At 43.6% G+C, this 23,712-nt stretch overlaps 11 protein-coding genes across 11 annotated transcripts; 7 read left to right on the top strand and 4 right to left on the bottom strand.

Annotated features, from left to right (window-relative positions):
* Positions 1 to 1,172: 1,172 nt before the first annotated feature.
* On the top strand, positions 1,173 to 1,694 carry FA14DRAFT_163748 (sorting nexin-3; the record flags this gene model as incomplete). The annotated part of the gene is made up of 3 exons (XM_025499840.1): positions 1,173 to 1,230; positions 1,295 to 1,560; positions 1,629 to 1,694. The coding sequence occupies 3 exons, from the start codon at positions 1,173 to 1,175 to the stop codon at positions 1,692 to 1,694; spliced, it is 390 nt and encodes a 129-aa protein (XP_025358584.1).
* A 227-nt stretch (positions 1,695 to 1,921) lies between these two features.
* On the top strand, positions 1,922 to 2,838 carry FA14DRAFT_167060 (uncharacterized protein). The gene is made up of 2 exons (XM_025500060.1): positions 1,922 to 2,544; positions 2,613 to 2,838. Exons 1-2 carry the CDS (start codon positions 2,107 to 2,109, stop codon positions 2,697 to 2,699), a joined length of 525 nt encoding a protein of 174 aa, XP_025358583.1. The 5' UTR covers positions 1,922 to 2,106; the 3' UTR covers positions 2,700 to 2,838.
* A 73-nt stretch (positions 2,839 to 2,911) lies between these two features.
* FA14DRAFT_117016 (uncharacterized protein) lies at positions 2,912 to 3,778 on the bottom strand (the record flags this gene model as incomplete). Its single annotated transcript, XM_025496206.1, has 2 exons — positions 2,912 to 3,553; positions 3,638 to 3,778. The coding sequence occupies 2 exons, from the start codon at positions 3,776 to 3,778 to the stop codon at positions 2,912 to 2,914; spliced, it is 783 nt and encodes a 260-aa protein (XP_025358582.1).
* A 2,207-nt stretch (positions 3,779 to 5,985) lies between these two features.
* On the top strand, positions 5,986 to 8,757 carry FA14DRAFT_177552 (uncharacterized protein; the record flags this gene model as incomplete). Its single annotated transcript, XM_025500749.1, has 1 exon — positions 5,986 to 8,757. One exon carries the CDS (start codon positions 5,986 to 5,988, stop codon positions 8,755 to 8,757), a length of 2,772 nt encoding a protein of 923 aa, XP_025358581.1.
* A 200-nt stretch (positions 8,758 to 8,957) lies between these two features.
* Positions 8,958 to 9,939, bottom strand: FA14DRAFT_143229 (V-type ATPase; the record flags this gene model as incomplete). Its single annotated transcript, XM_025497199.1, has 3 exons — positions 8,958 to 9,443; positions 9,516 to 9,714; positions 9,850 to 9,939. The coding sequence occupies 3 exons, from the start codon at positions 9,937 to 9,939 to the stop codon at positions 9,394 to 9,396; spliced, it is 339 nt and encodes a 112-aa protein (XP_025358580.1). The 3' UTR covers positions 8,958 to 9,393.
* Positions 9,940 to 10,646: 707 nt separating this feature from the next.
* On the top strand, positions 10,647 to 11,762 carry FA14DRAFT_153605 (nucleoside diphosphate kinase; the record flags this gene model as incomplete). Its single annotated transcript, XM_025497611.1, has 5 exons — positions 10,647 to 10,721; positions 11,022 to 11,290; positions 11,369 to 11,452; positions 11,515 to 11,591; positions 11,653 to 11,762. The coding sequence occupies 5 exons, from the start codon at positions 10,647 to 10,649 to the stop codon at positions 11,760 to 11,762; spliced, it is 615 nt and encodes a 204-aa protein (XP_025358579.1).
* A 319-nt stretch (positions 11,763 to 12,081) lies between these two features.
* Positions 12,082 to 13,590, top strand: FA14DRAFT_143221 (S-adenosyl-L-methionine-dependent methyltransferase; the record flags this gene model as incomplete). Its single annotated transcript, XM_025497198.1, has 1 exon — positions 12,082 to 13,590. One exon carries the CDS (start codon positions 12,082 to 12,084, stop codon positions 13,588 to 13,590), a length of 1,509 nt encoding a protein of 502 aa, XP_025358578.1.
* Positions 13,591 to 13,726: 136 nt separating this feature from the next.
* FA14DRAFT_24955 (uncharacterized protein) lies at positions 13,727 to 16,533 on the bottom strand. Its single transcript, XM_025502071.1, has 3 exons — positions 14,505 to 16,533; positions 14,095 to 14,439; positions 13,727 to 14,027 (listed from the first exon to the last, which is right to left on the bottom strand). Exons 1-3 carry the CDS (start codon positions 16,360 to 16,362, stop codon positions 13,864 to 13,866), a joined length of 2,367 nt encoding a protein of 788 aa, XP_025358577.1. The 5' UTR covers positions 16,363 to 16,533; the 3' UTR covers positions 13,727 to 13,863.
* On the top strand, positions 16,534 to 17,914 carry FA14DRAFT_183768 (uncharacterized protein; the record flags this gene model as incomplete). The annotated part of the gene is made up of 2 exons (XM_025501340.1): positions 16,534 to 16,877; positions 17,189 to 17,914. Exons 1-2 carry the CDS (start codon positions 16,710 to 16,712, stop codon positions 17,912 to 17,914), a joined length of 894 nt encoding a protein of 297 aa, XP_025358576.1. The 5' UTR covers positions 16,534 to 16,709.
* A 156-nt stretch (positions 17,915 to 18,070) lies between these two features.
* FA14DRAFT_24926 (uncharacterized protein) lies at positions 18,071 to 21,107 on the top strand. The gene is made up of 3 exons (XM_025502070.1): positions 18,071 to 18,278; positions 18,527 to 20,592; positions 20,688 to 21,107. Exons 1-3 carry the CDS (start codon positions 18,174 to 18,176, stop codon positions 20,737 to 20,739), a joined length of 2,223 nt encoding a protein of 740 aa, XP_025358575.1. The 5' UTR covers positions 18,071 to 18,173; the 3' UTR covers positions 20,740 to 21,107.
* A 1,132-nt stretch (positions 21,108 to 22,239) lies between these two features.
* On the bottom strand, positions 22,240 to 23,611 carry FA14DRAFT_159916 (uncharacterized protein). Its single transcript, XM_025498451.1, has 2 exons — positions 23,046 to 23,611; positions 22,240 to 22,980 (listed from the first exon to the last, which is right to left on the bottom strand). The coding sequence occupies exons 1-2, from the start codon at positions 23,511 to 23,513 to the stop codon at positions 22,396 to 22,398; spliced, it is 1,053 nt and encodes a 350-aa protein (XP_025358574.1). The 5' UTR covers positions 23,514 to 23,611; the 3' UTR covers positions 22,240 to 22,395.
* Between the last annotated feature and the right edge of the window lie 101 nt (positions 23,612 to 23,712).

Here is a 23,712-nt window from a genome sequence, read left to right as displayed (position 1 = left end):
TCTTAAAATTGTAATCTTGTCAATTTAGCGTGACAATTCTTCTATTCGGCCGATTTCGCCTTGTACGGAAATAAACGCTCAAGCCAGCGCGCCTACTGTTGCTTGCTATAAGCCCAGACAGACCACCAGCCAGCCCGTCTCTATGGAACACCGCTTAAGCCCAGCATACATTATCACATCTGCAAACCTGCGCCGACTGTGGAGATTAGGAGAAAGTGTACAACACATTGGTGGAGAAAGAGAAAAGTGTTTGTTGGATCCAATCTCCATCATTGGTTCAAGAAGGACACCGGGAGAAACAATCACACAAGCACACAATGTCCGATCTATTTGGAGGTGGGGAATCATCCTCTGGCAATAATCCATTATCATCCAATTTATACGAAGACGAAGAACATCCATGGGGAGCACCACCACCACCGCCTGCTACTGCTACATTAGCATCAACAACGACAAACGCAAATACATCTGCAGGAGGAGGTTTCGAGACACAGTCTAGCAGCGATTTGACAGATCGTGAAGCACTGATGGGTGGATTTGGCAATCCTAGCTCAAACGCATACAGTAACGATTTGGACGCAGGATTCGCTTCAGATCCTTATATCGCTTCACCGTTTGCACGTCAGTCATCCTACAATAACGGAAGTAGTGGTGGGCCAGGAACAGGAAGAGGTAACACATCGATAGGTTCTTCCTCTAGAGCAGCTGAGCATGACGATCTATTTGGCAGGCAAGGGCGTGATGAAGGTTTATCCAGTAGCGGATACGGCGAGAATGGGAACAGAAGTGCATCATCAAACTTTTATGGAAGCGAAGATCAGCATGGATTCGGCTCAGCAGCCAGCAATGGTTTCAGTTCACCCCAAGGACAACCACGCTCAGCTCCTGCTTTTGGCCAGCAAAGCTCTTCAGCTGGACAAGGGTATGATAAACCTGTGCCACAACCTTCTTCCGCTTTCAATCAGCGCACATTTCAATCCCACAATCCTTCTTCGGTCATGCCAAATTCCGGTCCATTAGGTGGACATTCAGGTCAGGACGGATATGGAGCACAATCAAATGGTCCAGCACAACTTACGCCCGGATATCCGATGCCTCAATCCTATTCGACCCCGACAAATTATAGCCCTTTTGCTCGCGTAGAGAACACAAGAAAAGAGTCGGTAGAGGATATGTATGGTGTCCCGGAAAATTTCTTGGAGGTGGAAGTACGCAATCCGATGACACATGGTGAGTATCAGGAACAGATAACGAGAGAAGATCCGCTAAGCTTATATGTTCCTTTTTCTCACAGGCTTCGGGCGTAAGATGTATACTGATTATGAGATTGTAACGAGAACAAACATTCCCGCATTTCGTGTTCGTTATTCAAGTGTTCGAAGAAGGTATTCGGATTTCGAATATTTCCGTGATATTCTTGAACGTGAATCAACAAGGGTGAATATTCCACCTTTGCCAGGGAAAGTGTTTACCAACAGATTTACCGATGAAGTGATTGAAGCAAGAAGGGAAGGATTAGAGCGTTTCTTACAAGTGGTTGCTGGACATCCTCTATTACAGGTGAGCATGGAAATCATGAAGAAGTATGGATTATATTGCTAATAATAAACTCCTTTCTCCTTCTGCAGACTGGAAGTAAGGTACTGTGCGCTTTCTTGCAGGATCCAGGATTTGACCGTAATCAATGGATGTAGATGATGTATTTTTCTTATTAAATCGATGTCTTATCATTATTGAGTGTTATTTCTATGTTGATGATATTATCATTATCATACTATCTAGTGTACACTTCAAGGTACTTCTTCTTAATTAGAGGATGTAGCGTGTGCTAACGATCTGCATAAGCATTGCGCGCAGATAGAGCAGACAAAAAGCGCAAAAATATTTCACTGTACGCGCTTTACCAGTCAAAGTCGATCAGCTCCACTACAGCCCAAGCTTGTTAAAGGCGAGTGCTGACTGAAAAATTCAATTCTGAAAAACGTGATTAGCGCATAGGAAATACGATTGTGCTCAAAGTAGACAAAGAGAGCATAATCCTCATCACCATCACATTCCCGACAATCGATCCACATCCACATCCCTACACACACATACATAGTCAAGATGTCAGGAAGGGCAGCACACGTTGAAGATATTCAAGATGAAGAATTTAATGCTCGTCTTAGAGCAATAGAAGATGAAGATGATTGGAAAAGTGAAGATGATGAAAAGTTTGGATCAGAGACTGATGATTCAGATGAAGATGATTCGGATGATGAAGTTATGGAACGTGGCCTTACAATTCCACAAGAAAGTGTTTGGGAACGTATTTCTGCTTTAAGGGATATCATTCCACCTTCCACACGCAGATCAATCACACAAAAAATCAACACTTTTTCAGCTTATGGCGGTGTTTCTCTTCTTTGGGGCGGTCGTGCCGTTTGGGTCCTTTCAACTACAATGCTCTTATGGGGATTACCGTACAGTTTGGCTGTCGAAGATGAAATGCGAGTTATGCAACAAGAACGTGATATGAACACTCAACAAAACGGTGCACAATCTGTAAGTAGCACGAGAAAGGATGCTGTACCGGAAGAATTGTTTGCTGACCCACCATTACTCTCTCACAGATGCTCGGAGCACAACCTCCAGGATTCCCTGCACAACAAGGACCAGAAGGTCAAAACCCTCAAGGTATCCGTCCTCCTGGCTTCTGATCGCTTGAGTTTAGTCCCAAGAAAAGAAGTCAAATGCAACGTCTTGCACGTTCAGCTTGTGTATCATTATTGTCTCTTCTCATACATTTACCAAAATAATTGGCACCACTTCTCTTGCATAGATTTAATGGAACGAGTGAATATATTGCTTAGTATACAAAAGATGATGATTCTATCTAGCACTTGATGTGGGATTCTTTCGGGAATTCTATTCAAGATGATTGGCTTACTTGTACATTGGCTTTTCGTTTCTTTGCCTTTGAAGGACCTGCTTGGTTGTCCGATTGATTCTTTCCTTTGTCCTTCTTTGACTTCTTCATACTGAGCGGATTGGGACCCTTTGCTTTCTTCTTCCGAGGTTTGAATGCTGGTTCAGCACCTTGATCTGTCTCTCCTTCGACTGTTGTGGCCGGAAGTGCACCCTCTTCCCCTGTGATGATATCTGAAGATCGTTTACCCAAAACAGTGGACTGCCTTCCGGATACGTTTTGTAGCTTTTCCCTTTCGAACTCCTCACATCTCTTCCTGGTTAGATCACTCATTGGTTCCATGACCATGACTTTGTGATCATTGACATGAGCAATCGGGACTCCAGCTACTGTATGTCTGATTGCATTTCTCAAAGCGACGCTATTTGCAGCTAAACAATATCTATGCTTATTCGTTTCCCCGATCACTTGTCGCAAACAACGATCTCCGGGTATGGGATCTTTATGATTGCAAAACCTTCTTTCCCATCCTTTTGCAAGTTCAACAGCATTTGCTTGAGGCTGACCTTCTTTTTGTGCTTTATACAATTCATTTATACAACATTGCGTTATCATCGGTTTAACGTATGCAGCAGATTTGTTAAACTTTGTTGCGTTGATCGATTGTGGTCGAGCACTTGAAGGTAAAGCTGAAGAAACTTGAAATGTAGATTCTAAACGTGTGTATACTTCTTCTGGTTGAAATTTCATACTTGCCATCGAAATCGCCATCTCTGAATCAATCAATATTTGTAGAGGAGGTCGTAATCCGAAGGTACGGATATAGCTGGCCAATAGTTTCCTATACGTCTTTGCCCGCTTTTGCCTCATCTTTGCTGACTTTGATTGAGTGACAGCAAAACAAGATTAAGGATTCACCTCAAAAGCAGCTTTGAAAAAGAAAGTTTAATCGTCCAACTCCACCTTGGAAGATTGTCGTGTCTGCCATCCAAAAATTAAAAAATATTTTTTAGAGTTGGCACGCTTGGCAGCTTTTGATAAAAATTTATGCAAACAATTTGACCTCCCTCACCTCTCTTTGGTTACGCGTGTAAATCGGCTGGTCGGCCCTTAGCCAAAAAGGCTGGGCATTTGATCAATGAATGAAAAGCGCCGAAACGTTGTGGCTCTCTTTTGCAACAATCACTTGCATATACCCCACACTTTCATCTGCAGATCAAAATAAAGATTGCAAGTATGTAAATGTTGGGTTCGATCATGTGGTATCGCCAAAGACTACTCTGCTTGCTACCTACCCTGCCAAGCTAGTAATGAGGTCATCAAAACCTTGTTTTGTATTATGATATTGTAATGAAGAATCAGCTGGTTCCTGTTTGATCGACTTTAGCCTGCTTTCTTACAAATCGTACGAAGCTTGTTTGTGCTGTTGAGTCTATGAATGAATACGAATACCCTCATGACTGACTAGTAGTGCCGCCCCATACCATTTCCAGATACGCGGATCGTCTTGAAGTGAAATGGGGACCACCCTTTTAGCAATACTATGCAACTCTGCCCCTGAGCCAGAACGAAAGAGATCAACGGTGTGTTCTTCTAGTCTATCTTCAATTCCGTTATAAGCAAGACAAGAAGAGGTCCCGAGTACCTTTGAAACGCGCCAAAATTAAAAAAAGCCACAATTGATTCATTATGAACGGATTTGGCCTTTTGGCATTTGGACTACTTATTATTGATATGGATTTGATTCATTCTCAGATCTCTTGGTCATATAATTATAGCAAAATCAGATCGAATATTGATGAGCCAACGTTCAATCAATCTCACTTCCTTATCACCCTAAACCCGCACGCATTACCCTTAACCCATTATTGTAGGAGTATGTGTTAGCAGCAAAAACAGAACCCTTCCTTCCGTTTATCGCGTGAGCGGAACACACACAATTGCCTAATGAAGTGAAATTAAGCGTGAATCTTTATCGATCGATCCTGACACCACCATACAGCGCTAAGAATGAACATGCACTACAACGGCCGCTCTGATACAGACAGACAACGGACTTGAATCCGTTTATTGCGTGCGAGCAGCATATGGCCACACACACACACGCATAAGAACATATAACTCATGCTCGTGATAAGTAATTGTATTCAACATACAAAAATGGAAAGATGTCCTATCTCTACACTCTTTATCATCTCATATTTCTTCCAGTGGAATCTAAATCAGCATTCTTCATTCTCAAATTCCTAGGCAAAGAACTGTAAACTTTCTTGTGAGGAGAATCGCCTGTGAAATGACGAAATTTGATCCGAGTAAGGGTAAGGTTCAAATTATTACCCTTTTATCCGTCTTGTATTCATGCAATACAAATTATTGTTGTAATACAATTTCAAAATTCGTCATTTGACGTGCTCCATTAAAAGACTCTTGCGGTGCGCCGGTCCCTATTTTTGCCTTCTCTCTCGGATTGCTACTTTCTCTGCTTTACTGCCTTCTTTTCGGACACGCGTTTGTGTAGGCATGGTAAGAGAACCTTAGTCGGTACGAGCATGTGGATCCACTTGTGGAAATTTAAATACAAAAAAGAAAACACACTTGTGCCACCATATACGAAGGCAAAATCTCCTGGGAGTCTCTGACTGAAACATAACAAACTGCTAAAGAAGGCGTTCAGGGAAGAATCATCTTGTCAAACCATCTCCCATCATCGAAAGTGCAAGAAGCATTTCCTTACAAATTATCACCATAACGACAACCTCGGGACGCTGTTTGCCCCAACTGAAAACCGAACTTAATCACTCATCGCCCTTCCGTCATAATTCGCCCCTATTGAACGGAGCGACACAATGGTCACAATAGCCAACGCATTTCACTCATAGCCATTCTAGACGTTGTGTATTGCTCGCCTTTAATTAGAGGTCTCTAGCACAGCAAGTTCAAATTTCTTGGATCCTGTACAGCCTCACAACCGCATACATTTGTTTTTATCTTTCTCCTACTTCTCAAAAAAGGCGATCTCAGTAATACGCAACAAACTTCTCTTTCAGTCTAAACAGCAACACCTGTTTTCAATCATCATGAACGTCGCAACTCCCCTCGCACAACGCGAAACAACACATAGCAACATGGCGGACGAAACCACTGCCACGGAAGAACCACCGGATATTAGCGGACTACGAATCGATAACTCGCAAAATGATCGGCCAACAAAGTCAAAAACGTTACCTTCTCTTTCGATAGGCTTTTACAAAGAAGGCAACAGTTCAACTCATCAATCAAACCAAGTAAGTCAAAAGAATGTTTCGCTTCTTTCAACTTCACTCGATACTTCAATCAAAAGAGCAACTGCTTCTGGTGAAGCAAATGTCAGACTTTCACCAAGCATGCCACATTCCCCTTCCGTTGCTGAGAGTACAGGAGGAAGTGCTTCAGATTACGATTATGAGCATGAGCCTGATAGTCCAAGCAGCATGTCCAGTTGGAATTCATGGGCTGGCGGAAGAAGAGGTGATTTGGCCGATGTGGAGGATTTGGAATTGGACGGAGTGACGATGGGCGAACCAGAATTGGAAACGGTTAGTGAGATGGACGAAGAAAGTAGCGGTTTCGTAAGTGGAAGTGATCGTCCGATCAATGAATCAGATGATGATAACGTACATCATCGTCAACCTACAAGAAGTACATTCAATGATCATTCGCCACGTCGCAAATTCCAACGTCACAATCTAGGAGATTCGCATCCTGCGTCGCATAATCATCACCATCATAGCAGTCATCATGCTTCTCAACTCCATCCTCACGGTCCTCCAATCCATCCCCATTTCTCTCCTCGTGCTGGTGGACATGGTCTCTCTCATGCGTCACGTTATCTCTTGCGAGCGCCACCAAATCTGGCAGCACGTAGACGTAACAAAGGACGTTTGGCAGAATTGGCAGAAGAAGGGACAGGAGGAGCAATCACCACTACAAAGATGCCCACTCCAACATCACCTGAAAAGGAAAAAGAGGAAGGCACTTCAAAGACCGAAGAACCAGCGGAAAACAGTGCCGCACCTGCCTTGCCAGCTTCGATATCTATGCCACCGCAAGATAGTCATGGTCATCCTGATCACGTTGAGATGGAAATCTTTGGACCCCCTGCGCTACCTGTTCGTAGTGTAAGTCCAAGTGAAACGATTCCAGTCGTTCCAAGTCCTTTATGTGTTTGTCTGACGGCCGACGACGAAAAGGGAGATGTGACCGAGGTGATTACACCAACAAATGAAGGGTCACATTTTGACAGCTTTTCCCTGGACACACCCACTGGATTGCGTACACCTACTCCACCTTCGCCTTCCGCTTCTGGACGTTCGGATTCGTATGTCTCAGCTTCTACTGCTATCACAAGCCCTGCTACTTCTCCGCAATTGTTGTCAAGAAAAGGATCTGGTCGTAGTAGAAGATCATCTTCTCCCGGTCGCTCTAAGCCCAAGATTCCACTTCGACCGTGCTTCAAACGCCGTGGATCCGCTCAAATGGGATCAGCTTTGACTACGGGCAATTATGCTGGATCATCATCTGAAAGTGAGAAAACTTCTTCTCGTGGACGTACGAAAGTTCGCTTTTCACCTGCACCGCCAACGGAAGTCCGTACCCATAGTCCGGTAGAATATGATCGTAAAGCATGTCCGATCAGTAATCGTTTAAGTCCGGAAGATCTGGAAGAATTACGAACGATGAAGATGGAAATGGGTCTGTTGGAAGCAAAATGTGCTGCTTTGGCGGCATGCAAGGGTGACCAAATTCCTTCTAGTCCGGGCAGGTTCAGCACCCATCATTCTCACGGTGGAGATTGGACAGAAAGTGAAAGCGAAAGTGAGAATGGCCTTCATCCGCCTTATCAAATGCCAACGGGCGATCGTAAAAGAGCAGATTCGATTTCGTCTTCATCACCTAGTACATTCTGTGGCTCTCGCTTTGCACAAAGAGATGGTAAAGATGGCAACGGTGCATCTCGGATGACACCAGCAGAATATCTACGAATGGAACGTGAGAAAGAACGTGAACGTGTTTGCAGGATGGCGGGCATTGGAACTGGTGTTGGTTTCCGATATACTGGAGGCAATCCAAACACACGTCAAATGCCTCACGGTGGATGTGAAACGTTTGGAGCATCTTCGATCATCAGTCGTTTTGGCTTAAGCAAGCCGCCTCCACCGTTGCCTGGCATGGTTGCTCCTTGTTCGTCTAGCGGAAGCGGAAGTGGAAGTTCTCAACCACATTCACCTGGTACACCTACTCACGGTCAATATGCAAATTCCAACTACAACGGAGGCGCAAGTCTTTATCGGCCAAATAGTGCGCCTCCTGTACGTGGATCTGGATACGATTCTGGGAATGCATTCCCACAAGTGCAAGATGCGTATGAGATTGAAGCAGAAGCTGAAGAAGTTGAAGCACAAAAGCAAGATGATACACCACGAGGACGATCGATGGAAAAGAGTACGGGAAGAAATGCGAATCATAATTCTACTTCTACTGATGCAACCGTGACAGAATACAATCGAACATCAAATGTACCTGGCGAAATTCCAAGCTTTAAGCGAACATGTCCAAGTCCACCTTCTTCGATCGATTCACAAAGTCCTGTACGCAATCGATCAATGTCTCCTTGTACGACAAGATATGATCCGAATATGTTTTATGGATCTCCTTCTGCAAAACCTACAAGACCGGGAATACGACCGATTGTGGGTGCACAATCTTCACCATCTTATGAACTTGCTCCATCGCCATCTGCGTGCGGCTATGATAGCCCCGCAAGTGAATTCTGCTACGAAAGTGGTAGTGAATATGACTTGATCGGATGATGGCACGTTTGCAACTTCTATCTCCTCAACCGTCACCTTTTTCTTTTAACAATTCAAATGACGAACAATGAACGACAATCTTCTCGGCTTTTTTTTTCTCTTTCTCTATCATCTGGTTTCGCATCTATCTTTTACCTTCATCTTGTTTCATATAATCTTTCTTATTTTCTCTTAACATTTACGATCTATCAATCGTTTGTACCATACCTTCTCATTGACATTCTTCATCAGACATGCATTCGATCAATTTTGTGATTTGTCGGTATAGACTTGTGTTGCGCTCTGGGATCGCTGCAAGGAGTGTGATTGAAAAGTAGATTGAAGCACTGATGAGTGCGAATAAAGGCGTCGATTACAGTGGACACAAAGAGCAGCTGCTTATTTGCCAATTGTGCAGACGAGGACGCTGGCTGGTTCGATAATTCGATTCGATGCTTTTGAATGCCTAAATTAGAAATATGCGTGAACACAAGATACCACGATGAACAGAACGAAATGAGAGAAAGATAGAAGATATGTATGTCGAAAACCGAATGCTGTACAAAGGTATATGTCTATTCTCCGAAAAGCTGTCAAGTGAAAAGAGGGAGAAGAATGTCGTCAGCAAATGTTCGGCTCTCCCAAAGAGATAGAATCTTAGGTACTCACCTTTTGTACGCGCTTTAGGATAGAGTCCTTTGAAGGATCTGGAAAGGAGAGGAAAAGAAGATCAAATCAGCATTCAATGAAATGTCAGTCAAACTTTGTTCAACACATACCGTACGGTGCATCCTTGCTTGGGATTTCCAAAACGGCAGGGAAAGCCTGTTCATATCGATCACAGATCTGTCGAATCTTTTCGGCAAGTGGTTGGGTGATAAGCAAGATGGCAATATCACCTCTATTCTGTGTAAATGTTTGAAAAGCAGATTCGATTTCTGAAACATTTGTTGTTGATGTTACAATAAAAAAGTTTCTCTCCATACATTGTTGAGCAACTCTTTGTGCTTTTTCTGAATCATTTATCAGTTCTGCTCCGCCGCTTCCTTGATGCCTTCCACCTCCGCTGCCGCCATTCTCTTGATTCTTATTATCGCTTTGATCGGAAGAGACGTGCCCTATACCTGCTAATAGTAGTCCTGTTGCTGTATCTTCATCAGAGATTAACGCAATCAGCGTTCTATTGTCAGCTACGTTTGCCATGATCGTATGGCCCCCCGAGAGTATAGCAAGTGTGATCTATGATGATGATGATGATGATGATAGTAAGATGAACCTTTCGCTGCACAGACCAATGGAGTTGGAGCTCCATGCTTGGCCGGTTGATTAACAGGGGGTGTCTTATGGTATACACGTGCAGTACGCCTGCAAAGCGACGTGTGTTGCTTTAGCAGCCCTAAAGCAAAAAACGCTCAGCCCGCCCAAGATAGATCTCAGCACTGCACTGCGCCAGACCGAAAAGAGCGCGAAAAATAAAACAGCAAGACTATAAAAAGTAAAATCTGGATGGCAACTTTCTTCCTTCTGTTCTTCATCCTTGTGCAGCGGTAGTCGTTTTAGCCGGTGAAGTCACGACTGAGGCAAAACTTTTTGCTATTTGCAAACTACTTACAAAAGTTACTTCAACGATGCTTGTCATCGTTGAGAATTTTTCGACATTTTATCATCCAACCAACCTTTGGAACACTTTTCGCTTCTTTCTCAGTAGAACATTTACTTCAAACGACGACGATCTCATCAGCACCGCTGGCAATCGTCTCAATGCAATGCAATTCATATCAAAAGAGTTACTTTGGAGTGGTTTTGAGTAGAGTTGTGGTCATGAGGATAAGGTATGACTAGTTGTGTTCTTTTGTATATACATCAAAATCTGAGCCGAAGCTGAATGGGTATGAAAGAAACAAGACACTATGAAAGTACAAAACAGCTTTGGTCGAACGAGAGTAACAGTAGACAGGCTTGAGGGGGAGGAAGCAGATGACACCGTAAGTGTACAAAGGAGGATGGGTGAAGCTGTTTGGCTGACAGTGGGTGGTGTGTTTGAAAGTGGTGCGAGCTAAACGGTGCTTGATATTACCATGCAAAGCCACAATAGCATCATCAATCAATGATGACCCCTATGTGACGCTAGGTGGAGGCAGAGAGGCAAGGATGTGTGGTCAGCTGATTCGGCCAAGTACTTGATGCGTGTAAGGATGATGTGATCCCACTGCAGCTGACCACACATCCTTGCCTCTCTGCCTCCACCTAGCGTCACATTGGGGTCATCATTGTACCCAGTATAGAACAATCAAGCATTCATGTCTGCTATTGCTTCGGCCACCAAATCCAATCCTCATGCTAGGTGGCAGATGACTTTAGGCCTCATTAAACCGACTATATGCTCTTATCAACCTGACGTGAGCACAATCCTGAAAAGGATCAAAAAGACGAATCCAGATGTACACATCGTACGACAAAAGAGATTGTTTTGGAAAACGGAAGATGCCGAGCAGTTCTATGCTGAACACAAAGGGAAGTTCTATTATGATCGATTGATTGCAGGAATGACCAGGTGAGAGCTGAGAGAGCGCTGGAACGAATGACAATAACTAATGCCATTGCATACATCACATTGTTTCCTCTCTTGAAGTGGACCATCTATCGCATTAGCTTTGGCTGGTCCAAACGTTATACAGGATTGGCGAGCGATGCTAGGCCCAACTAAAGCATACAAGTGAGTGCTTGTCGAAAATCAAAAGTGTGTCTTTAAATTGACTTTTTCTTTCATTTCTGTAGAGCAAAATGGGAACAGCCTGATTGTTTACGTGCTATTTACGGTCTTGGTGATACACGAAATGGTTTCCATGGATCAGGTGAGTGTGGGAGTGCAATAGCATTCTGATATCTTAAGTTGACAATGATCTGTTTGAACAGATTCGACTTCTTCTGCTACGAGAGAATTAGGTCAAGTCTTTGAAGGATTCGCATTTGAAGCCTGGCTTGCGGATCAGCAGTCACCATCCCTTAGAACAGAAGATGCCTAGCGTTAAAATTAAAACTGCCCTGTGTAGCAAGCACGCTCCTCTGGCCAGCAAGAACTTTAATCTTCAAGACTGGTAAAGTGCTTGTTTTGTTTTATTTACGCCATTTTGAGAAGAACACTTTCTCATATTTCGCGCGCGAAAGATTGTAACTTCGGTTAGAAGTTCATCTTTGCCTTCCCGACACCATCTCTAAAGAGGCCATTTCATCATGTCGCAATTAGAAGATGATGTTGGCTTGAATGCCACAAACGGACTCAGTGGAGTCAAAGAACGTTTGGAACGGGCTGCTTCCTCTTTACCGGGCTATCCACCTCGTGAAATGTCTCATGCCGGTGTCGCACCCGGAGGAAAGGTGCGATTGACAAATTATCCCTCAATCGCCAATGCTCCTCTTCCTGCTGAAGGTAACGGATATTTCAACAACTTGCATTTGGCAGGTTTGGTTTTGTTCCTTCCTGCAGTCTTGTTGCGTGTCATTCCATTCGTAAAAGCAAGCTGGTTCTCCTGGCTCGGTTACTTCTTCCTCGTTGCAATTTTGGGAGTCCCAATCACCATTGGATACTGGACCGTATGCAGTATGTATGGTCCACGAAAAGATGAACGCATTACTCTACCCGGCAAGCCAATCGAAACATATTTGACCTTCAACGATGCAAAATTACGCGAAAAGTATGGCAAACGTAAAATCCCAATGGAAGTATTCTATGAAGCATACTTTGACGGCAAGATTGATATCAAAGGCGACATGTTGAATGTTTTGGAACACCGTCTCGACTGGGCTGATATGCATATGACACCCGAATTGTTCAAATTCGTTTTGACTGTATTGATTCCTGATGTTTTAACGCACTCTGCCAAAGCTGATGAAGATATGGTACGTGATCATTATGACCGGGGTAACGATTTCTACGAATCATTTTTGGGTCCCCAAATGATCTACACATCTGGTATGTTAAGCGACCCCACCAAACGTGAAACTCTTGAGGAAATGCAAGATAACAAATTGGCTACCGTCTGCACAAAATTGGGCCTAAAACCTGGAGAAAAGCTATTGGACATTGGATGCGGTTGGGGAACCTTGACTGCATTTGCTGCAAAGAACTTCGGCGTTGATGCCACTGGTGTAACATTGGCTCGTGAACAAACCAAGTTTGGTAACAAGCGTATTGAATTGAACGGATTAACAAAAGAACAAGCAAGAATCTTGTGCATGGACTACCGTGATATTCCCGTTGACAAAGGACATTACGATAAAATCGTCAGTCTGGAAATGGCAGAACACGTTGGTATTCGTCACTACTCTCGCTTCTTGGCTGATATTCATGAACGTTTGAATGATGAAGGTACATTTGTATTGCAAGTTGCCGGACTACGACCAAATTGGCAATTCTGGGATTTGATTTGGGGATTGTTCATGAACAAGTACATCTTCCGTGGTGCTGATGCATCATGCACTTTAGGTTGGGTGATTAACAAATTGGAAGCTGCCGGATTTGAGGTACGATCTGCTGATGTGATTGGTGTGCATTACTCTGCCACCTTGGAACGTTGGATGCACAACTTTGCCAGAAATTACGATGCAATGAAAGCAAAATACGGTGAACGTCTTTGTCGTATTTGGACATTCTTCTTGGCTTCTTCTGTGATTGTTGCACGGGAAGGAGGATCAAGTGCATTCCAAATCACTGCTCACAAGAACTTGAACGCTTATCATCGTGTCGAAGGTGCTTTCTTCAACGGAGGCATTCACCCTAAACCAGCCCGATCATCTTATGAGAGCGTTTACAACAAAGGTGATACTGCACCACCACCCAATCCTGCTCCTTGAGTGATGCTGCCTGACAATGCTCATCACCAAAAGCCAAAGCAGTAAGCACAGCAGTACAAAGCACACAGCTTGCTCGCATTTGACTCATACTCTGACTTGTTTCTGCACGAATTGAAAAATGATTGCTAGAAAAGCTAATAGAAATGTACATTCAATCTTTGTAGGATAACTGTACAGAAATGATGAAATTTTGATATTACACGATATGATACAAACGGTTAAGAGGGAGGAGAATGTGTGAAGAAAACGAAGCTTTTTGTGTTTGAAAAAGTTTCAGGGTGTTACAATTTGAGATTTGAAATCGTGACAAGCACGAGCTAATGCTTGTGCACTTGTCATTGATGAGTGTCCGCTAGAACCTGGAGTTGAATCGAGGTTCAGGTTGGTCAATTCAGAAACATAGAATTGCGTAAATTGTTCGACCATTTCAAGGATGGCTGTACGGACAGAGATGCGAATCAGTAAGCTAAATCTTTTTCACAATCTAACACACATCATACTCACATTTTGCTTTTCCTTCTCTCAAAAAGAGACTCTTATCGTGAAGTACGTGTAAGAGAAAGCTAGCTGAATTAACGAGTAAGAAATGATAAAAATTTGGCAAATAGATCAATCGATCACGAAATCTCGATTTCATGATGATTGATTCCAATGCCTCAAATGCTTCGACCATTGCCATCTTGATCATTCTCGTTTGGACGTGAAGCAATCGAGGATCTTTTGATGCCGCACGTGCGACTGCCGCATTGGCATGATATTCTGGATTGTATGCCAATGAGCCAAGATATGCGTTGACGAGACGATGCGTCAATGACAAATCCAACGCTGATGCAGTATTGGATGACAAGTCTAAGAAAAGATTGTCAATATCAGTAAATCATCTAACTTCAAGAGGTTACTTTTCCCATACTCACCTTCCAACTTGGCAGCCTCCTTGTACCAGTGTTCCGTTTGCTCCATCCAACTAGTCCAGATATGAATCATTCGATCAACACATTCGTTCACGGTTGCATAATTCACCGCGACACCATTTGGACTATGCCCATAAGTTGCTAAACGACTTTCTTCTGCTGAGATTGCCCATCGTGTTTCTCGCTGTAACCTTTGAGCTTCCAACAGGATATATAGAATGCTGGCATGACCAGTCAATTGACGATCCGGGGTATGTATATCTTTTTGCGATCCACCTGTCATACTACCGCGAGTATCCATTCCGTTAGCACTGGCCGGTGAAGCGGGTACGTAATCATTGAGTGCATTTCGCAATGCATCAACGTATGCCGTTGGACTTGCATCTGGAATCAAAGTTGGACGGTCTAACATGAACGATTGTTGCGCTTCTGCTACATAAGCAGCCAAAAAGATTCGTAATTTGTCCACATAATCGATTTGACGAAATGGTGGAAGCATATCAAAACGTTCTCCGATCGTAACATTACGTTCAGCAATCTCAAAATGTTTCAGATAACCGATCGCCCACCATCTCGTCATTCTTGCCGTTTTCCATCCAAGCTCGCCACCAAGCCAAGCAGATGCAATGCATCCTCCAGTGATTTCTTCGACACCGATGCCCAATTCGGGATCAAGCGGTGTATCCAAGTGTACCTCTTGTTCCAATTTTACGTACTCATTAAAGAATGTCTTGCGAAGAGAGTCATGCAAAAGCCGTGAAGAAGGTTCAAAAAGAGATGAAACAGTCAAGATGGCCGCAATGATGACCGGTGTCATAGCCTCTGATGCTGGATAAGTAGGAAAACCAAAAGAATGCGGTTGGAGCTTGTCCGCAAAAGAGATGAATAAAGATTTGGCTTTGTCCATCGTAATCAATCCCATCCTAATCACCGAAAAACGAGGATCTGAAGCACCTATCGTTGATGTGGCTTTGGAATAATTTTTCGGCTGTGCTGACGTCCATCTTGGTGTAGCGAACAAGTCAGGAATATAAACAGGTGAACGTCTATACGCCAATTGAGAAAGCATGGGAGGAGGCACCCATTGGTCAGCGTTCATGGTCATCGGTGGCAAAGGCGGTGGCATACGTTGTGTGCTATTACTGCGAACTCTGCCCGATTGAGAGGGAGTTTGTGGTGATGGATGATGATGAGCTTCTACATCAAAAGAAGACGATTCACGCTTTCTTGGCAAGAGCCTACGATTGTATCCTGGAGACGGTGCATCATGTGATCCATTGAGATCATGATTGGGAGAATTCAAAATGTGAACGGGAGGATCAGAATGAGGAGAATTGAGAGGAGGTAAGCCATTCATGGTGGCAAAACGATTTGGAAGGTGAGGTGAAGGCATCGCAGTGCCAAAAGTTGATAGAGGGGGAGGATGGTGACCTGGAGAGAATGGATGATGGTGGGTATAAAAGCCAGGTGCAGATGCATTCCTCACTGGCAAGATCGGACGATTAGACGGCGCCGGCTGTTGGGGCGCAGATGACGCACTTCTCAGGATGTGGGTCTCAACGGCCATTGTGAGCTTGTCCAATCTTTCATCTGTTCTTTCTCTCCATGTCTCGTCATCTGCCCGTAATCGAAATTTGCATTCTTGCTTTGTGTCCGTGCACCTTCGACAAGGCGGACCTCCTTCATGTACACATTTGACTTTTGACCTTCTACATTGTACGCATGCTTTTTGTGGCTTCACATCACCTTTTGTCGATCCAAAGCCGTTATCATCTTCAAATTGAGATCCTTTGATGTCAGTAGGAGATATAGGCGATCCATCCTTTGAATAGGAAGACAATTGTCTCTTCGTTGGCGGCATGATGAAGATTAGATGAAAAAGTTTGAGATGAATGCAATGCTGCCAGTCTTGTTTCAATCACAGTCCGTCTTGTAAGCTTTCCTGCCTTATCAATGAATCAGGATGCACGCATTCCGTTATCAGTGTTGGTGTATAGTGAAGAAGATCAGAAAGTTAACGAATGTCGCTTGAGTGCGAGGAGATGAGCGTTAATGATAAAAGATACGATATGAAGTGCAGTGAATTTAACTCCCTTTGTCGGTTCTCGTCGGAGCCATAAAAAGGCAAGCTTCTTGTGTGATTTTCTTTGAACGGCGTTACCCCACCCCGCAGACAAAAGGGCGTACGGCAAAAATTGAACAAATGAAATGCCTCCTTTTTCCGACGGAAAAGTTGCGGTGTCCGCAAAAGAAGATGAGACAATTGAGATCGTGGTCAAGAAGAGAAGAGACTTCTATCAGATCACGCAATCCTCTCTATCTCTTAAAGGAACACTTTACCCGAATCAGGAACATATTCAGGCTGATAGGTCGTGCGTGCGTGCGTGAAGAGTGTACGCAGATTAAGTGCCTTGAACAGTTTAAATTCTGCAAGTCACAATTTAGTGGGGAAGTGCAGCCATTGTGCTCTCCTGCCATTCAATTGACATTTACACTTTATTGATTGGCGTCTTTCGGCCTTTTAGCGGATTACTTTTAGCGCTGCTTATTTTGTCCCGGAGTTTGATTCATTGGCCGATTAATTTCATTATCATACGCTAATCCTTGTGGGCCTATGCTGTGAAACACATCACTACAAACCACCATTACCTTTCAAAGGTGGGGATGGACATCATCACGATTGGTAGTATCAAGGAGGTCGTCTGATTGCTTGTCGGAGCTGGACTCATATGGCGGAACAAGATGAAGCGGGCACAGACGATGGTACTGCAAAGAGTCATCTTAGCAGAGACAAGTTTGCAGAAGGAGCAATAGCATACATTGAGGCAAATTCACACTTCCAATCCGATTCTGACTACGATAACGTCGGCAAACACCTGTACTCTCGAGGATGGCAATGGAAACAGGGCAAATTCCCACCTTTCACGCAACACATGGCCAGGGCTGGCATCGTAACAGGTGTGAGACTGCCTTCCGATCATCCAGAGGACGATACGCTTGATGAATTATCAATTGCTGAAGATTTTGACGCAGGTACCAAGATAGGGCCACTAGCAGCAACAATCTTACATGTACATCAAACCATCGTCTTCTCATCGACTTGGAATGTTCCGGTGATGTACATAGAAGCAAGCAAAAATGATGGTTCAATTGTACCAGTCAACGATCTGCTTCGATCGACAATCTTTCACATTCAGCCCAATACACACGATCAGGATGCATCGAACGCAACCTTTCCAATTATCAGTATCGGAGAAAATCCTGCAAATGGACATGGCTGTGCCTATCTTCATCCATGTCAAACAGCAACGAGTATCGCTATTTTATTGGAAGAAAAGGCTGTATCTCCAATGGAGTATTTGGAAACGTTTGTCATGCTTTGTAGTGATGTTGTAGAAATGCGATTGCAATGAATAGTGAAGTAGAAGATGATAATTGGTTGGTCTTTATGAATTAGAAGAATGAATGTTTAAAGTGGAGACGCGTGAGCGCGTTTGCATGCATTTAGACTCAGCAGAAATAATCTAATCAAAGCTTGTGTTGTTCTTCCATCTTCTCTTCCCATGAGAATTTGAGGTCAAAGATGGCTTCACTTGATCGTGAGTGATTAATGATGTTGTTTGGAGATATGATGAACCTCCCTGACATGTTCTTTCCTTTAATTCATCAGGTATGGCCATTCGTGGCGTACGATCATTTGACGAAAAGAGAATCAACGCTATTCAATTCTTCTCGCCATTGACTGTGATCGTAGGAACAAATGGTAGCGGTAAAACTGTACGTTGACGAACTGCATGTCTATCTTTGAGTTGATTGGACTGACAAGAATGGCAATATATGCGTCCTTTTTACCTATCACAGACCATCATCGAATGCCTCAAATACTGTACTACGGGTGATTTACCACCCAACTCAAAAGGTGGTGCCTTTGTGCATGATCCTGGGGTGAGTACGCTGTCATGACTGATCAATTGAGCGCATATACTGACGTTCCGAAACGATCCTTCACTCCCTGATTGCTACAGATGGCCACAGCGAATGAGGTAAAGGCACAAATCCGTTTGCGATTCTACAATACAAATAAGGTTCGCATCAATTGCATTCGCAATCTGCAGGTGACGAGAAAGAAAGGCGGTGGCCTGACAATGAAAACGCTTGAAGCGATTTTGCAGACTGAAGACACTCAACGAGGTGAAAATCGTCGTACGACATTGTCGACTAAATGCGCTGAAGTTGATGAGGAAGTACCTGCAAGCTTGGGTGTCTCAAGAGCCATTTTGGATAATGTGATCTTTTGTCATCAAGAAGACAATAATTGGCCTCTCGGAGAGCCATCGAGTTTAAAGAAGCGTTTCGACGATATTTTTGAGGCAACAAGATACACCAAAGCTCTAGATAATATTAAGGCTCTTCGCAAGGAGCGCGGTATTTCTCTCAAAGTGGGCAAAGCAGAATTGGAAGGTCTCAAAGTGGACAGACAACGAGCTGATGCGGTTAAGGACAAAATCAAAAAGATGGAAGCCGAATTGCTGGACAAAGAAGATCGCTTGGAAGCATTGAATGTTGAAATTGAAGAGCTGACGCTGTATAACAAGGAGCTGTATGACAAGGCGGTCAAATTCCGTGAGACAGTCGTTCAAGCGGAGAGTTTGGAAGAACGCAAACAGATCAGAGAGGGCAATTTGAAAGCCTTGAAAGATGCAATGACTGAGTTGCACGAAGACGAGTCGGAATTGGAACGTCGAAAGAACGGTTTCAAGAGCCACCTGGAAGATTTAAAGCGAAAGCAAGATGAACTCAAGCGCCAAATTGCATCCAAGAAAAGCGACCTTGCTGATGTGGATCGATCATACAGTAAGCGTCTTAGCGAAAAAGGTGCGCTTGAAAGTGAAAAGAAGCATCACGAACGGGCAGTGCGCTCGAGACAAGAGACAATTCAACAGATCAGTACGCAATTGGGTATGCGTGGCTATGATGCCGAATCTCTGACGGACGAAAGCATTCAAGAATTCTCAGAGCAAGTTGAAGATGATCTCCGTCGATTGAAGCGAGATTTTGAACAGGTGAAATCGGAAGACAGCTCAAAAGAAGATGATTTGAGTAGACGCTACCAAGATTTGCGTGGGATGTTACGTGCCAAAGAATCAAGTCGATCAACATTGACGGAAGACATGAAGAAGCTTCGTGATAAGATCAAAAAGATGCAAAACGAGATCGAAAGTACGCCTTCTGCTCAAATCGACATCGACGCAGCAAAGAAGGAGCACACATCCCAAAAGGCTCGTTTGGAAGAATTGAGCAAAGAACAGATGGAAGCTAGACATGATGCGAAGATCGCAGAGAAGAATTCCGAAATTCGCGAGATGGATGATCGTCGTGAGACGTTGACAACCGAGTTGAATACTCTTAATCGTCAGGCAGATTTCCGAGCCAAATTCGATATGAACGAGAAAGCGGCTGAGCAGAAAAAGGCCAGCATTGAATCTCTCCTCTCTCGCAATGTTGACATGCTCACAAAGTATGTCGGTGGACCTTCTTCTGCAGAGAAAGTGGAAGAAGACGTTTTGAAAGCCATCTCAGAAAAGGAAGAAGAGAATGCGCTGTACGAGGCTGAATCCCAAGAAGTCACTCGACGTCATCAGCAGGTCGAATCCAATCTGGCATTTGCGCGTACTCAATTGAAGGAGAAGCAACAGCAAGCCAAGTCGATCGAAGAACAAATCAATCGAGCCCTTGAAGGAGAATATTCAACCTTGGACGAAGCATTGAAGCAATGTCAAGTAGAAATCGATTATTCAAAAGAACATATCTCCATATTTGAATCCATGTCAACCTTTCTCAAGAATCTTAGTTCATCAGTGAAAGATAAAAAGACTTGTTTTGGTTGTAATCGTGGTATCAATCACGATGAGATGCCCATCATCGAGGCCCACATTGCTGATTTGTTCCAAAAATCTCAACCGGCCAAATTACAAAGCTATCGAGACGATTTGGAGAGTTGGGAAGAACAACAACAGAAATTCCTGGAGTTGAAACCCAGTCTTGCCCGCTTGGAACAATTGCGAGATGAAGAGATCGCAAAGCATGAAAAAGAGATCACAGAAGCGCAAGAAAAGATGCGTACCATGCAAGAAGAAGTAGATGGTAGTTTGGCCAAAGTTGAAAATTGCAAATCTGCTTTGAGAGATCTGGCAAACCTTCGTCGTGTAGCAAGCGATATTACCCGACTTGCAGCTGAACAAGCACAATCCGAGAAAGATGCGGAAGCGATTGAACGTGATCTTCGCAGTACCGGATCTGTTCGAACAGGTGATCAAGTGCAAGAGGAGATTGACAGTTTGACAGACAAGATCAAACGTGTGAAGCGAGAATTGCAAACGTTGCAACAAGAGAAAGAGTCTCTTCGCGTGACAATTTCTAATCAAGAACGCACCGTGCACAAAGCAGAGATGGCTGTAGCACAAAAGATGCAAGATCACGAAAAGATGTTGGCACAAGAGACTCGATTAGAAGAGTTGAAAACTGAATCGAGCGAACAAGGCGAAAAATTGAAGCGTATCGAAGCAGATATCGAAAAATCCAATGAGCCGATTCGTTCTATGGGCGAAGAATTGGACCGCTTGAAGGCCGAGTCATCACGCAAGCACCAAGCTGCTCAAGCCAAGATCTCTGATGTGAGCGGACATGTACGTCAATTGCAAGAGTCAAACACTGCGGCGGAATTGTTTATCTCTCAGCGTGGTCCTCAAAAGCTGAAAGAATGTCAAGAATCTATCGAACGCTTGAAGCGTGAATCGCGGGAAGCTCAAGAGAGTATTGACAAAGTACAACAAGACGTCGATAGCATCGAGAAAGACTTGAACGAAAGTCGAGCAACTGAGCGTAATATTTCTGATAATTTGCGCTTCCTCGAATTAAGTCGTGAGGTCAAGCAAATCGATGATGATCTGAAGAAGATTGATTTGGAGGAAGCTTTACAAGCCAGACAAAATTGGGATACCAAGTATAATGACTCCAAACGAACGGAGAATGACTTGAACGGTAAAGCAGCTCACTTGAATGGTGAAACATCTTCGCTCAAGGCCCAAATCCAAGCACGAGAACGTGAATTGCGTGAGGATTACAAAAACGTCCATGAGACGTTCACAAAGAAGTTGATCGATGTGAAAACTTCCGAATTAGGTCAAAACGACTTAGAATTGTACCAGAAAGCCTTGAATGCAGCAATCATGCGCTTCCATTCTATCAAAATGGAAGAGATTAATGAAACGTTGAACAATCTGTGGGGCAAGACATACAAAGGAACAGATATTGACACGATCATGATCAAAGCTGACGGAGAAGGTACAGGCAATCGAACATACAATTATCGTGTGGTCATGGTGAAAGATTCAGTTGAGATGGATATGCGAGGTCGTTGCAGTGCTGGACAGAAGTGTTTGGCGTCGATCTTGATTCGATTGGCTTTGGCAGATTCATTCTCAGAGAATTGCGGTATTATGGCTTTGGATGAACCGACTACCAATTTGGACGAACATAACATCATGGCACTTGCTGAAAGCTTGGGTACTCTGATCGACGAACGTCGCAGACAAAGCAATTTCCAACTCATCATCATCACACATGATACCAAATTTCTCTCACAATTATCGCAAAGCTGTGGTGGTATCGATCGTTACTTCCATGTGGCACGAGATAATAATTACCGCTCCATGATTCATTTGGAGACACAATTACCCTAAAAGATTCAAAACAAGATCCGTTACATTTGTATATTATTCAATAATCCATCCGAGAAAGTGTAAAAGTACCGTAAAACAAGAAATGAAGTGTTTGAAAAGTTGCATTTGGTGGTGTGTCTATGCTGATTGCGTACAAGTTTAAGAAGTAAGCATTATGCCTTCTTGTCATGACCGGCTCCATCTTTGGCTGCAGCTTCTAATTTGCCAAGACGACCGGATTTGATGGCTTTGATTGTTTGTTGACGAGCTCGATGTAAGTCTACGGAAAGCTGTCGATCCATCTTGAACGATTCCGATAACCTTTTGATATGAAAAGGCTGTAAAATCATTAATGAATCCAATTCTATTTTGGACACTTGAGGTTGTTGTCCATCTTGTGGTTTTTCTTCCGTTATGGCGGTAGATGCAGGTGGCCTTTCTTCCGGTGAAGGAGGTTTGGACAGAATTTGATCTAAATCTTCCGATGGTGTAGGGATCAAACGACCTTGTTGAATTAAGTCGGAAAGGTATTTGGACGATTGGAACGCTCGCCAATGCGACCATGCTCTCCAAACAAGATAGAAGAACGGCAAATTTGGAATGACCGGGATAACGATAAATGGGATTGTGAGCGGCATTCCAAGGATACACCATATCATCCTTTGCCGATGATGAGGTTGCCGAGATGCGGTCATCTTTGTTAGCGAGCTTAGAAGAGTATTTCCGGAGAGCAGGGATGGAGGGAAGAGGAGCGAAACCTGTGATTTGGATGAGAATGTGTTAGCGATACTATGATCCACTCTATGCTCGCATTCATGCTCACATTTTTAGGGGTCGATCTGGAGGCTATGGGTTGTCCTGAAGATTCAGCTGATGATTCTGTAGCATTATCCTTTTGAGCGCTTTTTGGATGTGTCAGAGTAGGCCCTATCGAAGGATCAACGCCTTTCAAAGCCCATTCTTCGTATTCGATTTGATCCATCAATTTTTCACCAAGCGTATACGTCCGTCTCTTCCAATCAAAAGTGGACTTTTGATCTTCTCTTCCTAAGTCAACCCAAAAAGCAGAAGCTTTTGACATGATTCTTTTGGATAAAGGTTCCTTAGCTTCTTCGCTTGGTTTCGCTGCATCTTTTATTGAGGATGATGATGCTTTACTCTTTGTCTTTTCTGCTTCGGCTAATTTGTGAGAAGTGAATGAAGGTTTGATCGGCGTCTTTTGTGCTAAAAAGGTGGAAACGGGTGTTACACCTGCTCTTGCCCTTGCTAATGGAATGGCTATTATCCGCATCTTTGTACTATATCATCTGTTTGTCAAAGAGGTTGTAGAGTTGGTATTGATGATGATGATCCCCTTTCTTCTTTCAATCATCTGTGCGTCTCATGCATACACACAAGAGTATCATTGTTCCCTTCTGAATTGGAGAACGCGCTTCCCTTTTTAAGCCTATCACGTTTGCTCTTAGGGTGCTTGCTTATATAATTCACAT

Source organism: Meira miltonrushii (assembly GCF_003144205.1).
Source record: "Meira miltonrushii strain MCA 3882 unplaced genomic scaffold FA14scaffold_1, whole genome shotgun sequence".
NCBI lineage: Eukaryota > Fungi > Basidiomycota > Exobasidiomycetes > Exobasidiales > Brachybasidiaceae > Meira > Meira miltonrushii.
The sequence above is the reverse complement of the archived record's forward strand: the minus strand, read 5'-3'. Positions and strand labels throughout refer to the sequence as shown.